General features: G+C 53.6%; 3 protein-coding genes across 3 annotated transcripts; all 3 read left to right on the top strand.

The window, feature by feature from the left end:
- Window positions 1–6,798: 6,798 nt before the first annotated feature.
- EsH8_IX_000116 (magnesium transporter NIPA-domain-containing protein) lies at window positions 6,799–9,044 on the top strand (the record flags this gene model as incomplete). The annotated part of the gene is made up of 2 exons (XM_083266452.1): window positions 6,799–7,575; window positions 7,632–9,044. The coding sequence occupies 2 exons, from the start codon at window positions 6,799–6,801 to the stop codon at window positions 9,042–9,044; spliced, it is 2,190 nt and encodes a 729-aa protein (XP_083130017.1).
- A 1,994-nt stretch (window positions 9,045–11,038) lies between these two features.
- EsH8_IX_000115 (uncharacterized protein) lies at window positions 11,039–12,492 on the top strand (the record flags this gene model as incomplete). The annotated part of the gene is made up of 3 exons (XM_083266451.1): window positions 11,039–11,459; window positions 11,543–11,807; window positions 11,871–12,492. 3 exons carry the CDS (start codon window positions 11,039–11,041, stop codon window positions 12,490–12,492), a joined length of 1,308 nt encoding a protein of 435 aa, XP_083130016.1.
- Window positions 12,493–13,458: 966 nt separating this feature from the next.
- EsH8_IX_000114 (uncharacterized protein) lies at window positions 13,459–13,890 on the top strand (the record flags this gene model as incomplete). The annotated part of the gene is made up of 1 exon (XM_083266450.1): window positions 13,459–13,890. One exon carries the CDS (start codon window positions 13,459–13,461, stop codon window positions 13,888–13,890), a length of 432 nt encoding a protein of 143 aa, XP_083130015.1.
- Window positions 13,891–13,934: the final 44 nt, after the last annotated feature.

Genomic DNA, 13,934 nt, shown 5'->3' with positions numbered 1-13,934 from the left:
GCTTCATCACGGCGCTATGGCACTTGCCGTTCTTAGTTCTTGCAAGGCCGCGCTCATCTTCGACGGCTCCAGAAGAACCCATCCTGAGAAAGCCAAGGAGCATCGTCATGCCCCAGGAAGAACATTGCTTTCTTCTTAGCTTGTTCTTTAAAAACTTACCATTTCAGCAACTTTTCAGGCAAGGCTCGAATCCATAGCGATGTGCCCGAACTCTTGACTAGTTCAGATGTCGCATATTACTGTCTTTTAGCTTTCAGACCCATGAGATCGTTGGCGGTAACTCATTTGTCTATCCACAGGTGGAAAGGATGGATGCTAATTGGATTGACCCATGCTTGTTCACTTTGATTGACACGATGACATTGTGTCTATTTCAATACCCAGGCTACTCAGCGTCAGATATTTGGATATATGAAGAGAAGAATATCCCACCTTTGAACTATATGAATCCATACATCTCTGACACGGATCTTTGCCAGGCTTCTTCTTAGTTGCTCTTCACAAGACCCATGCTCTTCGCGGTAAGCCTCTTGGACACCCTGGTAACTGGCCAGGACTCGGACAATGCGCTCGACGTCTAGCAAACGCGCTTTCAATAGTCTGTCTCTTCGGTCGAGGTCTACATTAGCTGGTACCAGGAACGCAACCACGACGACATTCTCATTGCTAGACCATGAGGACGCACCCACGTCTCATGGAGCCCGTTCCGATCAGATGAGCCTCCACGCACAGGTATGCGGAACCTACTGATCGCGGTTTAAGTCCAAAATGTACGCCCTGTACGGCCTGAGATGCGAGATCGCCCATGCCAACGGCAACTCTCTCTGCTCAAATGCCCACATCGCGCAGCGGAGCCAGTGTATTACCCCTGACGCGGCGGCACAGATCGGTCAGTATCTACGGCCCGGGAGCAATGATGACGGTACAGGCATGCCAGGACCACTGTGAATTGTCCTAAAGTAAGCTCTATCGTTGGCCACGGAGGGCGGGACCGCTTCTGCGGCGACGCACCAAGCAACCGGGGCAATAGCGGCGGAAGATTCTACCATGACGCCGGGAGCGGGGCGGCACGGGTGCCGTCGGGTATCAAGACATATACCAGCTCGACTTTCCTCAGGCCAAGAACATTGTGGTTTAGAGCGCACCGCACTTGTTGAGTTCCCGGTCGTCCCGGTCGCCGTGCCACCGCTCCCCAAGACTGGGGATCCGCTTCCGTGGTCATCCGGCTGGATGCAAATCAACATCCCTCTCTCCCCGCCTTTCCCGAGCTTCCCGAAAGTTTACTTTTTCGTTTTGTTTTGTCGATCAACATGGATCGACACTCGGCGGGAAAACACAAGAACCTCTGGACCTTCCCCAGCAACGGTAAGGCGTACACGTCAGTATACGACCCGTCTAACAAGGAAGCCTGCGAGGCGTTGGTGCATCGGACCCAGGGCGACACCTTCGGCCCGGGAAACTCCATGGACGCCGATGCTGACGCAGGAAAACAAGCATCCGTTTCGCATCCACAGCCACGCTTGTCTATAGGCGTGGAAAGACGGGGAGGTGTTCAAGGCCGCGCCTAGCAACAGCGATGAACTAGTACGCTGCCGAGGGACTCTGGTGGCATCAAGGACGTCAGCAAGCGTGGAAATCATAACAACTGCATGAGCGACATCAACGTCATGTAGGAGAAGGTGGTGTCGGTATCATTTATGCGGAAGGGCCGGGTGTTGCTACCGCCGTTGCATGTCGCAAAGATGTTGTCCGGGAGATTCTTGCCCTGAGCGGCGTCACTTTAACAGACATCAACAACCTCTCCCTTTGGTGAGTCTGGCACTGCCGTCAGAGTTGAGAAGCTTGGCAAGGAAGGATGCAACCTTGGCTTCACCAACAGAGTTATTCACCCCGATGACGGAACCTGCATCACTGGCGGCCAGAGCCGTCGTATAGTTCCTTTCCCCGACGCCAGCGGTCCTTGCAACGGATGAATCACCAACCACTTTGACGGTCAGTTTTCCTCGCATCCTTGCCTCTTCGAAAGCTTGAGAGATTCATTGCCAGATTGAAACCCCGGGCCAAAGTTTGCAAAGCCTGCTTAATGGAGTGTGTCTTCCTTGAATGGACGAACATTTGTCAAACACCTCTCCATCCCCAATTCTCGGTCTCAAGCTGCAAACCTAGTGGCAGCTTCACAATTGCCATTGAAGGACATCGAAGCTTTTGCCGTGATTTGAATATGCACCTTGGCCCACGCTGTCAGCACCGACCAGAGACGGTGCTCACTTGAGACCCAGGTCAGTGGCAACGTGCAAGTAACACTGGTCTTGCGATAGCCGGCTACCGAACATTGTTTGCTATCAACGAGTCCGGTATTTTCAGTGTAATCAAATCCTTTGAAGTCAGTCGTGGCTTGACCGCCTCTCAAAAGGCCAGCTAACCTCGAGAGAAGCATACAGGTAGGTGCATGATGTTCGGCTGTATAGATGCACAGACGTCCACTTGTTGGATAGAAATATAACTACATTGCCATACCCGTTTAACGATAACCGAGGAAATTACTTTGCATGTTTGAAACGCATACACTGGTGTTAAGCGACGAAAGTCCCTAGCAACTGCTGAGGTCGGGCGAAACGCCGAGTGAAAAACCGGAGGCGGAGGACAACGCCCCCGGGGCGGGCAAAAAGCCCATGGAGCCGATCGCCGGCCCTGCACGAGCCTTCATCGGGGACGTTGCGTCGTTTCCCGCAGATCCAGTCCCGTGCGCGAAACGAGATCGGTTGATCATCAAACCATTCCAGACTGAAGGCGTCCGGACGGAAGAAGTTCACAACCGGGCCCGGGTTACTGACGAGACCTAAGCCGTCGAGTCTCAACTGCCACAATAGCATGCATGCTGCATGGCTGAGATTTTCCGGCATGGTGCGCACCGATTTGATGCTCCTTCCTCTGCGTAAAGCATACTGAGTGTCTTGGCCGAGCACGCTGATGCGGCTCAACAAGGGTACCATTGACAAGAAGCCAAGCATGTGTGTGTGTGCGCCTAGGGGCGCGGGGAGGAATGCAACGAACCCGCATTCCTTTCAGGTTGGGATGGGATGCAACCCCACCTCAATGCTGACCTCGGCCCTGAGCCATGCGCTGGTAGGTTTAACTATGTATGGATAGGCGTCTGCAGCATCGCGGGGCTGGGGACGGTGGTTGCACCAAAATAAGCTTCACAAAGTGGACGTTTGAGCCAGCGCTATAATGACGCTGCCGCGCGAGAGCCCGTCTGGCTGCTATTTCAGTCTAACCGGAGCAGACTAACCCCTACAAACCAAAGATGGCTGGCGGTATCCGGTGTCCTCATCGCGGTGCTTCTTGGCAACCGGCAGATGGTCGCAGGCGCTGAATGAAACAGCTCTGGCCAAGGACAATGGCGGCAGGTGAATGCGCTCTATTAGTTGTTTGTCATCGGATCCTGGCGATCGGAAAGAATGGAGACAGGCCGGTAACAGATCCGTCTGGCAGGCATGGTTGGCAGATGCAGGTCGCGGAATTGTGATACATTGAGCGCAGGTGAAAGGGTCCCTTGAGCCGGCCGTGGCCAACGTATGGCGCGTGCGGCTGGAGAGGTGACTCGCGGTACGAATTCCCAAGTCGAGAAAAGACAAGTCCCGCACTTTACCCAGATGGAAGGAGGGGCTCAATCACTGGCCAATCAACCGGCAGCTGGCATGGGATGTCAGCTTGCATCGCCAGGTGGAAGAGGCGTTGAGCGAGTCAGGTACGTACCTCATCCGTACTATAATACTATGTGCACTATAGATTTGAATGCGGCCGGGCTCGTCGGTGGGGTCGATTGGGCAGCTGAAGGAATTCAGCCAGAAGGTGCATCATCCCAGCGACGCCGCAATAGTTCAACAGGCGCGAGTGGGCTGCTCTCCAGGACCAGCTCAGCTTGTGTACACGATGTGCTCCATTCCCTCTGCTAGTCTAGACAGCCGGTCGACTACCCCGAAGAGTATCGCCAACCCCGTTGCGATGTGCCCTCATCACCGCCGGGGACAGCAACAGAGCAGGTGACGTCTGGTGGCATGGCCCTGTCGAGTCGCGTGTTGCTGGAATTGTTGACTGACCCAGACCTTGATTGCGTTGCCACGGAGAGTGAGAGGCAGAACAAGGATCTAAATTGGCGGTGGTTGTCGCACGTTGGAATGACACGGACCTATCAGGCCGCTGCAGAGAGCCACATTCCTGGTCTTGACATCACCGGCCGGGATGCTTGATGCAACCTTGGCTGTTGCTTGTCGTCGACGATCACAGGCGGTCATGGTTTAGAATTTCATGGGGGCAATCCGGCCAACAGCGAACGTACAACAGCATTCGCAGCAGCAAGGGCATGTGCAGCATCTAGCAGCACACAGACGTTGAGGCAAGGAGCTCAGAAGCGCGGGTGCGGACGATGGCTGTTGATTGACATGTGTCGCATCATGTCAGACGTTGGCCCAGACGGAGCCAAAGAGATGGCAGGTCAGCGTGGCTTCCGCAAAACATGTGTCGCAAGGAGAGACGGGGTAAGTTGGTCGAGGGATTTCTGTTGGTGCTCTCGTCCGATGGTTTTCGAGAAAATTGCGAAACATTTAATTAAAAAAACAATAAGACGTGATGGACTGCGAACACGTTCAATTCGAGCACGAGTACGATTGCCGGAAAAGCTTGTAGCGGTGCAGTTCCGCAAGCAAGCAAGCAAGCACCCTCCAGACAAGAAGGGCAGACCGAAGGTAATTCCAGCACTGCGCACCTTTGGTTGGGTCTGTTGGGTCTTCCCGCTCGCTCACCCCCGGCAGCATTCTCCATTTCTTTCCCAGCTTCAAATGTTCGGGTGCAGCCAGGATGAAGCTTGGTGCTTGGTGCGGCGCGGCGTGCGTGTTCGCATAGCGTGGAGTGAAGCGAAACTGGTGGGATGGCCCGAAGATGGGTGGATGGATGGTGTGCATGTCGTTCCCTCATGCGCGTGGTGGGTGTCGTCAACGTGCGCCCATTACGTCTATGCACTCACTGACTTGAGGATGTAGCATGCCACAATCTGCAACAGGATGCACAGATATACGATGGGCCCTATCCGTACATGGTAATTAGGTATTATGCCACTCAATCAAGGAGCTGCAGGACGGGGCATTGCTTGCACTGCTCTGGGGAGCGTGATGAATATGAATATGAATATGAGATGAAGATAACCGGCCAACGGGCGAAGCCCGAATCCGACCTCCAAGGGTCCTGCTGACGGTGGAGGCTATTTGCGAATACAACCTCGCCTCGTCGCCCCCTCAGCCTGCAGAGCACATTTGCTCCTGTCTTCGTTTTTACGCCCCTTTCTTTTCGCCTTTCTCCGTCTCTGCAACATTACCCTCACAGATGCAAAATAACCAGGCGAAACATGAGAAAAATTAAAGTGGCCCTTCAAACATTGATTGGAACTGGCGAGGTGAAGGGACGAGACAGTGGTGGACACTCACTCACTCATTCATTCGCTTCGACTCTACACCACTGCTACTCTCACACTCTCACTAAAAAAATAAAAAAATAAAAAAGGTGAAGGCAGGCAAAGCCCCTGGGCCCCACTGCATCTCTTTCCAAGAACAGGGTGCGTCCCGCGTAGCGGGAAGGCGCTAAGCACACCCGCCCCCACTATACCCCACCCACACGAGCGTCTTCGTCCAATCGTACGCCCTAAAACCCCGGGATTCTAGACCTACAGCTCCTGGTCCGTCGTGTTCCTTCCCACCAAATCCCAGCCCATCCTCCGTACACCATCCATCCAGTGCCAGTCAGTCCGCACAGCCTGGCGACTCGTTCTGCGCTTTCCCATTCGAAAGTAGCCTCCCCCGATCCCACTCCCCAGCCTGCGGCCTGTTTTCGGTTCTGTTTCTCCCATATACTAGATAGATGGCTGTTGCCGCTGCTGCTGCGGATCATTTCGTGTCTCGTCTTGGCCAGGTCAGCTCAGTCACCTTTTTCTCTCTTATCAGTCCAGCTCCCGCCATCCGCCAGCTGCGAACACGAGCTTCTGGTCCCCTTTTTTTGCTTCCATACATGAACGACGACTGACGGGACCGTCCAACTCTCCGTCCGCGTACCGCACATAGCGTTCCTTTCCTGCGCATGTCCTACAACGTCCTGTTTCTTACCTACCGTTGACGACCTCACGACCTTTACGAGCCCGCCATCCAGTTTTTGTCTATACTTTCAGCTCTCCATGCAAGTGCGCTGACGCACGCTATTGTGGCGAAGACGAGCTCCCGCAGCAACCACGGCCGACCATACGGGATACCTACTTTGACCGATACCGACACAGCCTCCTTCTCCTCCTCCCAAGCACCTGTTGGCGCAAAGCGCTCAGAAATCCCGTCCCAACGCCGCCGTCGGCATCGCCTTCAATCCCCTACTCTCCGGTCACACAGCCTGGGACATTTCGGCTCTTATTCGAACCCCCACCCCCCTGCGCATTTTGGTCTTCTCGCCTGCGTCGTCTGCCCCAATCTTCCCCGCGACCGCCGCCCGACCTGTCCAGCCCAAGCTTTGCCAAGATTGTTGACATTTGCATTCTACCGACAACTGCCCGCAACATCACCAATCCACACAAGCTCAATTTCTCTCTCCCGACTGCAAATTTCTATGCCGAACGACCTTGCAATTCTTACCAAGGAATCCGTCCCGAATTTCGCCCGTCGCAATCGGATTAAGCGAATGATTTCGAGTTTCAACTAACGACAACCCCTCGCAATACATCACCCCGGCGACCGAGTCGCCGGCGCTCCCACCGCCGCCGCAATGGACGAGTCCGCAGAGCTGCTCATGGCAGCCCACGAAATATACGCACGAATGGGAGGCTCTAGCGACAGTACGGCCACGCGACCTCCCGCATACAAGGCTATTGGTATTTCTCTAGCTGTCGCCTCTGGCGCATTCATCGGATGTTCCTTCGTCATCAAGAAGGTCGGCCTGTTAAAAGCCAATGAAAAATACAACGAAGCTCCTGGCGAGGGCTATGGCTACCTCAAGAACGCCTGGTGGTGGACCGGCATGATCCTGATGATTGTGGGAGAAATCTGCAACTTCGTCGCCTACGCCTTCACCGATGCCATCCTCGTCACTCCATTGGGTGCTCTGTCCGTTGTCCTGACTGCTATCCTCTCCGCCATCTTCCTCAAGGAACGCTTAAGCATGGTTGGAAAAGTGGCTTGCTTCCTCTGTATTGTCGGATCTATTGTCATTGTCATGAATGCGCCCGAAAACTCGGCCGTCGCCAATATTCAACAAATGCAGAGCTATGTCATCCACCCAGCTTTCCTTTCTTACGCCGGTGTCATCATCATTGGCTCCGCCATCACTGCTTGGTATGCTGGCCCGAGGTGGGGTAAGAAGAACATGTTGGTCTACATCTCCATCTGCAGTTGGGTCGGAGGCTTGAGCGTAGTGGCGACCCAGGGTCTTGGAGCTGCCATCGTGGCCCAGGCTGGAGGAACCCCTCAGTTCAACCAGTGGTTCCTCTACGTCCTGCTCGTTTTCGTCATTGCGACTCTGCTCACGGAGATCATCTTCCTGAATGTGAGGACACCAACTCCGGTTTTCCCGTGGACTCGTAATACTGACAGTGGACACAGAAAGCGCTTAATCTTTTCAATGCCGCCCTGGTCACGCCCACATACTACGTTTACTTCACCAGTACCACCATCCTTACCTCGGCTGTCCTCTTTAGAGGTTTCAAGGGTACACCCACTGCTATCGTCACCGTGGTCAATGGCTTCTTGACCATTTGCTCCGGCGTCGTACTCCTTCAGCTTTCCAAATCCGCCAAGGATGTGCCAGACACGGCCGTGTTCGCTGGCGATCTTAACCAGATCCAAACAATTGCAGAACAAGAGCAGCCCGAAACCGAGCCCAAAGCTGACGCCATCCGCGGAGCCGCCGCAATCGTGCGCCGCTTGTCCTCGGCCAGACAGAAGATGGAAGAGGAAGAATTCAGGCGGCTGCACGAGGAGAAGTTGCGAGAGTCTTTGGAGCCTGTCAGTGAGGATGGCCAGCCGGTGTACGAATGGGACGGATTGAGGAGGCGAAGGACCATGACTGTGGGCAGCCGAAGCACCCGAGGAACGATCATCTCACCTTACCCTGCATCTCAATCCGGTGTTCCTCGCACACCCACAGTTGTCCCCCCGAGTACTCCCCAGGCTCACCCACCCCTGGGTATGTCTCATTTCCCGACCGAGGAAGAGATGGCGGAACATGACCGCCCTACGTCCCCAGGCATGCTCTCGAGCATTGCTGGCACAATTCGGGAGCGAGCAAGGAGCGTATTGTCACCAAACCATCCTCAGTTCCAGGATCCCAAGGTGCAAAGCCCCATGCATCCGGTTCCTTTGACAGAGATCGCCGTGCCTACGCTCAAGCCGGACGATGACCAATCCCCGTACTATGGAAAGAGCAGGGAACACGTGTATGGCCTCCCTGTTGGCGCGCACGATGGCAACATGGAATACGCCGGCGCCGCCGGTATCTACGATCAACGAGCGGTGTCGCAGGGCAGCGGCTTCAGCGGCACCAGCTCGCACCTGGGACCTACTCCGCCGCCACACTCGGCAAAGAGACAATTTTCCTTCTCGAACATGTTCAAGAGGCACCAAGCCGATGCTGTACCACAGGAGGAAGACCATCATCACAACCTCAGACCGACCAGCCGGTATGGTCTTGGGTCACGAGGTTACTCCAGCCCACAGGTTAAGAACGCTACCGAAGAGGAGCGGCTTGGCCTAGTGAAAGGAGATTCTCACTCGATGCCTGCTTTGCAGCGATATGACGACGAGGATGAGGACTCATACATTGACGATAAAATGGTGCCGGTGGATTCGAGCTCGAGCCCGAGCCCGCCACCAGCTTCGAGATATGGGCGAGGCATCACAACTCCACCCAGAAGAGGAAGTGGTGGCCGTGATACGGACTTCGAGTCTGAGGCACCCACGCCACCTCCACACGGAAGGCCGCAGCCTGGCGGTGGTCGCCCGGGAGCATTCCTATAAACATATGATGAGCATGATTTTGGATCGATTCGACGCCGATTACGACACGGCGGAGCAGGCTTTTAGGTGCTTGCTCTGGTGTTCTTCACGACTGTAAAAAATAATGGACGAGCAGGTACATAGCAGTATCATGAGGGGCTATGGCCTCATCAACTGGATGGAGCGTTGCAGGTGTATATTAGATGGAGCGGAGGACATGCCATACATACGCCTGCGACATTGGGGCCTTTGTTGGGTACCTACACTTATATACAATACGAATACAAGTACGTGTCACACAAGTATCCATGATGTAGATTCGCTTTTGATTGATGTGAGCGGGTTTTCCTGAAACTTTTCAAATACATTTGCGGGGAAGCTGCTGTTCTTTGCTCTGATGTAAGATCATGCCTTGCATACCCCCGAGTGAGAGAAAAAAGCACATGCGCTGGTATTCAATCACTTGTGCAACCTCGAAAGCCGAGATAAATAACAGAGTCGCAATGGTCTCGGTATCAATATCTTAAAACCCGGTCCCTGGTGATGGCAGCCAAGCTGGAGCTATTATTTTGGCCAGGAGATGAAGCATACCGTGAGAACGAGGCAGGAAAATCCAAGTGGCAGCAGCCTCTTACCAGGGCCTAGACTCATGCATGAGGGCCCAGTGCACCCACCCACTATGTGCTTGGTGAAACATAGAGCAACACCGAATTTGAATTTTTTGTTTTTTTTTGTTTAGCAAACTACCCTAACCTCTTTGATATCTGATTTTGTGTGGCAGTCCATCCACAACCGCTCGGTGCTATTATGAAAGCCAAGGTCATGAAGAGTCACGCCCAGCTGTGTCAGGTGTGCGGATGGGGTCAAACAATCATGTCTTCAAACAACGCACAGGATGGCGAGTAGAGTGCTAGTAAGAAGGGGTTGCCAATATGTAACTCGACTTTTATTTGCCAGAAGCGCCCTGATGAAGAAATTTACCTGCCAGCTCTGGAGCCAGATAAGAAGGAAAGAGGGAAGTTTAACTGACGGGGCCGGGGCCAGCTGCACCAGTCTGGCCTGCTGTTGATATATGCTTTGTGTAGCAATCTCTGCATGAATAGGGGTGCCACTCATAAGCCAGGCCCCATGCATTTGGGACTTTAGAATCTGGGGTAGGACAAACCTAAACGGTTTGGTATCAAGGTCTGAAGATGGTCATCCAGGGAGTTGCTCCTGAAATCCACAAGCAAAGATAGAGGACATGACAGTCGGCTTAGAAGAGTAGAAGCGCTTATGACAGAAGTTTGTTGCACGATTAATGATCACTTGACGCCAGCCCCAAATCTTGTGATAACAAGATGAAACAAACGGCGAGGAAGTCGCGCGTCTCTTTGATGTCAAACTAATGGTGACGGTCTTTCGATTCTTTTGGTAGTTGATGGAAACACAAGCTTGTTCCCACCTCCGTGTCTTTCCGTCAACTTGGTGTTGGGGTGAATTGCAGATAAAGGCTAGACGGAATACTGCCATCTTCATTCGAGATAATAATCGTCACTCTCCTTGAAGTTCTATTAATCCAAGTGAACTAGGTCATCTGGGAGTTGCGAGCCAACAAGCTCTCGCTAATCTTCAGCTTACACCGCCCACCTCACATTCACCAGAGGAAACAGACTCTTCATCAACTTCTGAGGAAGGAGCGGCTGTGTATTGTGATATTGCTCCTTCCTCGCCGTCGTTCCTTCCCCTTTAACTCTTGTCTGAATTCTACTGACCGCCTCGCTTCCTTTATTATTTTTGCTCCCTCCCACAAACCCTTCTCTTTGAACACAAACCTCTTCATCCTCTTCACCGTCACTTTCCACCTTCAGGCTCTTCAACCTGAACTCTTCTCACTTTTCCATTCAGGAATCCCTTCAATCAACAACAAATTCAAACCCCTTGCCTCGCACATCTATCTCTTCTCACAAATACCCCACCACTGTGCGTCTCGCAGCCGCTTTCACCCACTCTTCCATCCTTGTCTATTGGCAAACATGGTTGCTGTCGGTCTCACCACCGCCTCGTCCAAGGGAAAGGGAGCCATGATGAGCATCTTCTTGCTTATCACTGGCTTTGTCCTTGGTGTTATTGGCGCCGAGGTGAACTTCACTGAGCCGGCCACCTCGGTCGACTTTGACTGGGACCCTAACAACCCTCCCCTCTGGACCATTCGTCCCGAGGATCGTGAAGAGTTCCTCGCCACCGGTAATGTCACCAGAATCAAGAACCGCAACTCCGACCTCAATAAATGCGAGAACCATGACGATCCCGCTGCCCTGTACACTCAGTACTGGGAGAAGGACTGCCCGGCCCCCAACAAGTTCGTCCCCGATGGCTTCGGCATTGATGGAACCTGCCAGGGTTGGAGCAGAGGCGGCAATTGGGAGGACGCTTGCAACTCTTTCTGTCAAGTTCGTAAGTTTGACTTCATGCCAGCATTTGATGCTTCGAATTTCATCATGGCAAACACCACAACTAACAAACGACTTGCACCACAGGAACCTACTTTGAATGGGCCCAGGAGAGACCCTACCCTCATTCCGAGTGTCACCATCCCATCAAGTGCACCCTTTCCGAGACTGACTCGAGTTCATGCGGTTGGTCCATTGGTGGCACTGCCAAGTATGGCAAGATGATGAAGATGGGCATTTCTGGAGGTTGGAGCTCGACCTGGGGTACATCGACTGGCCGCACTTGGAGTGTCACCTTGGAGAAGGGCCAGTGCGGCTACTTCACCTTTGTTCCAGTCAAAAAGGTGGTCTGGTAAGTGATCCGTCGTACCCCATGGTAATGGGAATGAACGTGACTGACATGTCTCTATCACAGCGGTACCTGGTCTGAGAGCGATGCGGAGCGCGTCGTGGTGACCTACACCTGCAACAGGAAGAAGGGTCCCAGGAACTTTGGAAACCATTGTTCGTCCCAGCTTTGGCTGATCAAGAACACTGGCAATGCCAGAAACCCTGACGAAATGATCCCCGACGGCACACTCCTCTTTGTCTACACCGATTGCGCCACACGTAGGCCCCTGCCCATGGAACTTCAAGACCCCGTATACCGCTCTCCCGGTGTCGCCCTCGACCACGATACCATCTCGGCCATGCAGGAGAGTTGGGTCTGGGACACCTGCTATTTCTGGGACATGAATGTGGCAGGCGAGCGAGCCCTCTACATTCGCGGCTCGGGCTTCCGAGACGACAAGATTGGCTCTAACGGAGAGCTGCTTCTGGAGAAGGTCAAGGCCTGCGCCGGTGGCAACCTCAAGAACCATAAGTTCACCTGGTACGACAACGGAAAGCCTGAGGACTCAGCCAAGGTGCGGGGTGCTACGTGGCTGTTCGAGGGTGATGTCCCCGATACCATCAGACCTGGCTGCGTCGGCGAGGCTGTCATGGAAGTCGGTGGTGTCACACAGGACCAGTGCTTCGGAGACAAGTTCGAAAAATAAACCCCTGACATGGTCTTGGTATTTGGTGAAGATGGAGGGATGATGATACTTTTGCTTTTCCGATGGCTCTGGCAACATGGTAGCTAGCTAGACAGATTCGGATCACACACACAGAACACAATTGATGCAGTTCTCAACATTGGTCGGCTTTTGCTCTTTGGCAACGCTTGCGCTGCAAGCTTGTGAAAATGTCCCTCTGTCTTTTTAATGTCTATCCTGCCCCGGTGAACTCAGGGGCACCTACTTTGTGCTACATATGCACCGATCTTGGGCCCTTGGTTGGCAATGCCAATCCCGTCTCATCCATCCTATTGTTACAGTTGAGATCCTGTATACAAAGAAAAGTAGTGATCAAACCATCTCTTTATGGCTTCTGACTACGGAATTACTCCTGGTGGATGAAAGAATGTGCGACTTAAGGGTGCCATTCTGGCACGACCTAGTCGCGAATATTATGCACCATCTAACCTACCCCCTTTGAGCCATGGGTGAATGTGACGCCGAATTGCTTGGTCGCTATTTGTGGCTGCGGAGCCTTGCTCCGAGGCCACTTTAAGCCAATCGCGGGGGCTATGCTGGTAGGATTCCCAGTATGTGTACTTTCTCACGCCATGGGACGCACACGAAAAGTGTGCGAGGGCAGCGAAACGGGTCTTTTGTCTTGCCAGCCAAGACACATGTACTATGCTCGCACGCTTCGCAACATGCTGATCATCGCAGATTGGCCACCCAAAGATGAAGCAAATTAAAAGAACAGATGGCCATACGTCTTGAGTGTCATCAAGTCGATGGGATAACTTAGTTTAATGATTTAAATCTCTCGGTCGGCATCATAAGCAACATGGCTATAAAATGCAGCAATCCCAATCCACACACAGCTACGGATCACACGGCACCAATGGCTCTTCTTTATCGTGAGACAAACCACCCTTGACTCTCTTTTGTATCCATGATAGTTCAACAAGTATGAGAAACCCTTTGCTTCTCGCGGGCATCGCCAACCTGGCCCTTGCAGGCCCCACGGCAACGTCGCAGCCGCCCTCGGGGGTCTACATCCGCCAAGCCGAAAACGACCCCCCGTCCCCAACCGTGGAGCCCCATTACATCACGCTGGGCGACGGCGACGTTTACCAGCTGTGCGGCATCACCCGCGCGGGCAGGATGCTTTGCCCCGCCGGCGACGTCTGCATCGATAACCCCGACCCTTGGTCCTGCGGGCAGAGCTGCGACGACTACGGCGTGTGCGTCGGCCGCGATGCGCCTCGGTGCGGCGGCGGCGTGGCCTGCGCGGACAACGGGAGGTGCAAGTACACGCTCTGGGACTGTATCGTTTCGGAGGACGGGACGAGGTGCGAGGACCTTTGCTTCAAGGATTATTGGCCAGGGAGGCCGAACTAGCTTTCCAACGCACCGGGCGTTGGAAGGAAGGGCTTTGAAAAGTG

Source organism: Colletotrichum jinshuiense, chromosome 9 (genome assembly GCF_051148585.1).
Source record: "Colletotrichum jinshuiense chromosome 9, complete sequence".
In the NCBI taxonomy this organism is placed as follows: Eukaryota; Fungi; Ascomycota; class Sordariomycetes; order Glomerellales; family Glomerellaceae; genus Colletotrichum; species Colletotrichum jinshuiense.
This window is presented reverse-complemented; position numbering and strand designations above follow the sequence as displayed.